Source organism: Lolium rigidum, chromosome 6, assembly GCF_022539505.1.
Source record: "Lolium rigidum isolate FL_2022 chromosome 6, APGP_CSIRO_Lrig_0.1, whole genome shotgun sequence".
Taxonomy (NCBI): Eukaryota; Viridiplantae; Streptophyta; class Magnoliopsida; order Poales; family Poaceae; genus Lolium; species Lolium rigidum.
In genome coordinates this window covers 286,351,048-286,353,188 of record NC_061513.1, presented here as the reverse complement: position 1 = coordinate 286,353,188, position 2,141 = coordinate 286,351,048, and the positions used below count along the sequence as shown (strand labels likewise).

The 2,141-nt window shown below is 49.6% G+C and overlaps 1 protein-coding gene across 1 annotated transcript; it reads right to left on the bottom strand.

Moving 5' to 3' along the window:
- LOC124664300 (glycosyltransferase BC10-like) lies at positions 1–1,355 on the bottom strand. The gene is made up of 2 exons (XM_047201852.1): positions 777–1,355; positions 1–648 (listed from the first exon to the last, which is right to left on the bottom strand). Exons 1-2 carry the CDS (start codon positions 1,353–1,355, stop codon positions 1–3), a joined length of 1,227 nt encoding a protein of 408 aa, XP_047057808.1.
- Between the last annotated feature and the right edge of the window lie 786 nt (positions 1,356–2,141).

Here is a 2,141-nt window from a genome sequence, read left to right as displayed (position 1 = left end):
TTAGCCAAAACCCATAACCTTGGGAGCCAAATCTAGCAAGGGCAAGAGCGCATCCGGCCTAAACTTACGCGCGAACAAGGCGCAAAACTCTGCCGCCCTGCCATTGTAGCTGCAGTTCCCGTCCATTCCTCGCCTCATCTCCTTGATGAGCACCTCCGTCACCTCGCTGCCACTGTGGCTCTTGGGGTGTCTCACCCGTGGGGTCCACCAGTCCGAGTACATGACCGATCGGTTTGAGTTGCGATGGCCCAAGCCCAGGATGTTCACCAATGTCGGGATGTAGTGCTCGTCCATGTATTGGTGTCTGCCGTTCCGGAACACGGGGCCATAGTATGTCTCGTCGGAGACAACCTCGAGGGCGAACACACGGTCCATCACAAACCACTGAGCGCCCTTTCGCCACTGCGCGAGGCTGACGTTGTGTTCAGCGAAGAAGGGGCTATGGCGCTCGCGGCTTCCCTCGCGATCGAAACTGTCGACAAAGTTGGTGTTGGAGCCGGTGATGTAGGCGTGAACGGCAGGGAAGTCAAAGAGTGGGATGCAAGACTCCGACAAGAGGGCGAAGTGGCCGTTTGAGAGGTCGAGCAGCGAGTTCCCTAGGAGGCGCCGCTCCGCGTCCACTAGGCTGATGTGTCCCCACTTTGTTGTCTATCCATCACCGTAAAAGATTTAGAAAAGGATTGAGCTTCATAATTCGTATGAATGCAATTTCAGCATCACTTAGATGTAACAAAACAAAAAATCATATAGATATACCCTAAAAACCATATAAGTACCTGGCTAGGAATCATTCGGCCATAGAACGGGGAGTCCGGCGGCGGCGAGCTGGTGTAGCTAGGGCTCGCGTGCACGTAGATGGAGTAGAGCCCCTCGTGCCCCTTGAAGAACTTGTCCCACAGAGGACGCAGCGGCAGCTCACCCCTTACCAGGAACAGGAAGGCGATCTTGTGCAGGATGACGTGCTTGGGCATGCTTTTCATACTCGGCGCCATGGACGCCCTCCAGAACAGCTCCTCGTCGGTCATGTTGTGCATGGCGCCGCTGCTCGGCGCCAGGAAGTCCGTGAACTCCATGCGCCGTCCGCCGGATGGCGCCATCGACATTGTACGCGGCACCGTCGTCTGGGAAGGAGGCGATGGTGGCAGGATGCAAGGTACTGCTTCCGGCGGTGGCGGCGGTGATGACGATTGTGACCAAAAGACCGACAGCTGTAGTGGTGACAGGGTGTTGTGGATGTAGATATTCTGGAAGATGGCGCTGGACATCAAGCCCAGCACATATGCTAAGCAGAAGACGAGCAGCAAAAGCACGACGCCGACGCTGCCAGAACGAGGAACAGGCATGGGGTTCTTCATGGCCTAATTGCAAGCTAGCCTTCTAAAATGCAATGTAACATTCTGCCTTGGTTTATATGCATTCTACCACTAGCTTGCTCTTGAAAAAGTTAGCTACCACTATATAGGTTAGTTTTACAAGCATGGGCAGTGACTAGTAGTAGATAGAATTAGTCTTATAGTAGGGTTCGTCCCATTTGCTCTTTCAATAACTAGCAACAGCTCCAGTCGACCCACTGGCCACCGCGCTGGCGCAAATTAACTTTGGGCCTCAAATCCTGGCGTCCCACTCACTCATCTCCAACCGGCTGACCTAAAACAACGATGCAAATGTTGTGTTTCTGTCAATTTAGGTCGGTCCGCGAATAAAATTTGGAAGGCGGGCAGGCCATGTGTCCAGCGGCGTGATCCATTGCGTTCGTGCTTTCATTTCGGCTTATTGGCACATACAGCAAATCCATGAAAAGAAAAATGGAAAAAGGGCATAAATTGTGATTTTTATTTAAACTAGCATAGTGGCTCTCGCAATTGCGAGGGCATCACTTTAAATCTCTTGAACTTGTTTGAAATATAAACTTATAATTTCATAGACACAAATGTCATGAGACTGGAAGCTATTAGTTATAATTTAGAATATAGTACGCAAACATACACATTTAATTTGTGTCTTAATTATTGATATGTCATCTAGGAAAAGTACAATCTCAATGATTTATTGTATGGTCATTCACATATGGAATCATATATAACTAAAATATCATTCTAGAAATTTAATTCTTTTATATGACACGTCATAGTGATTGGAAG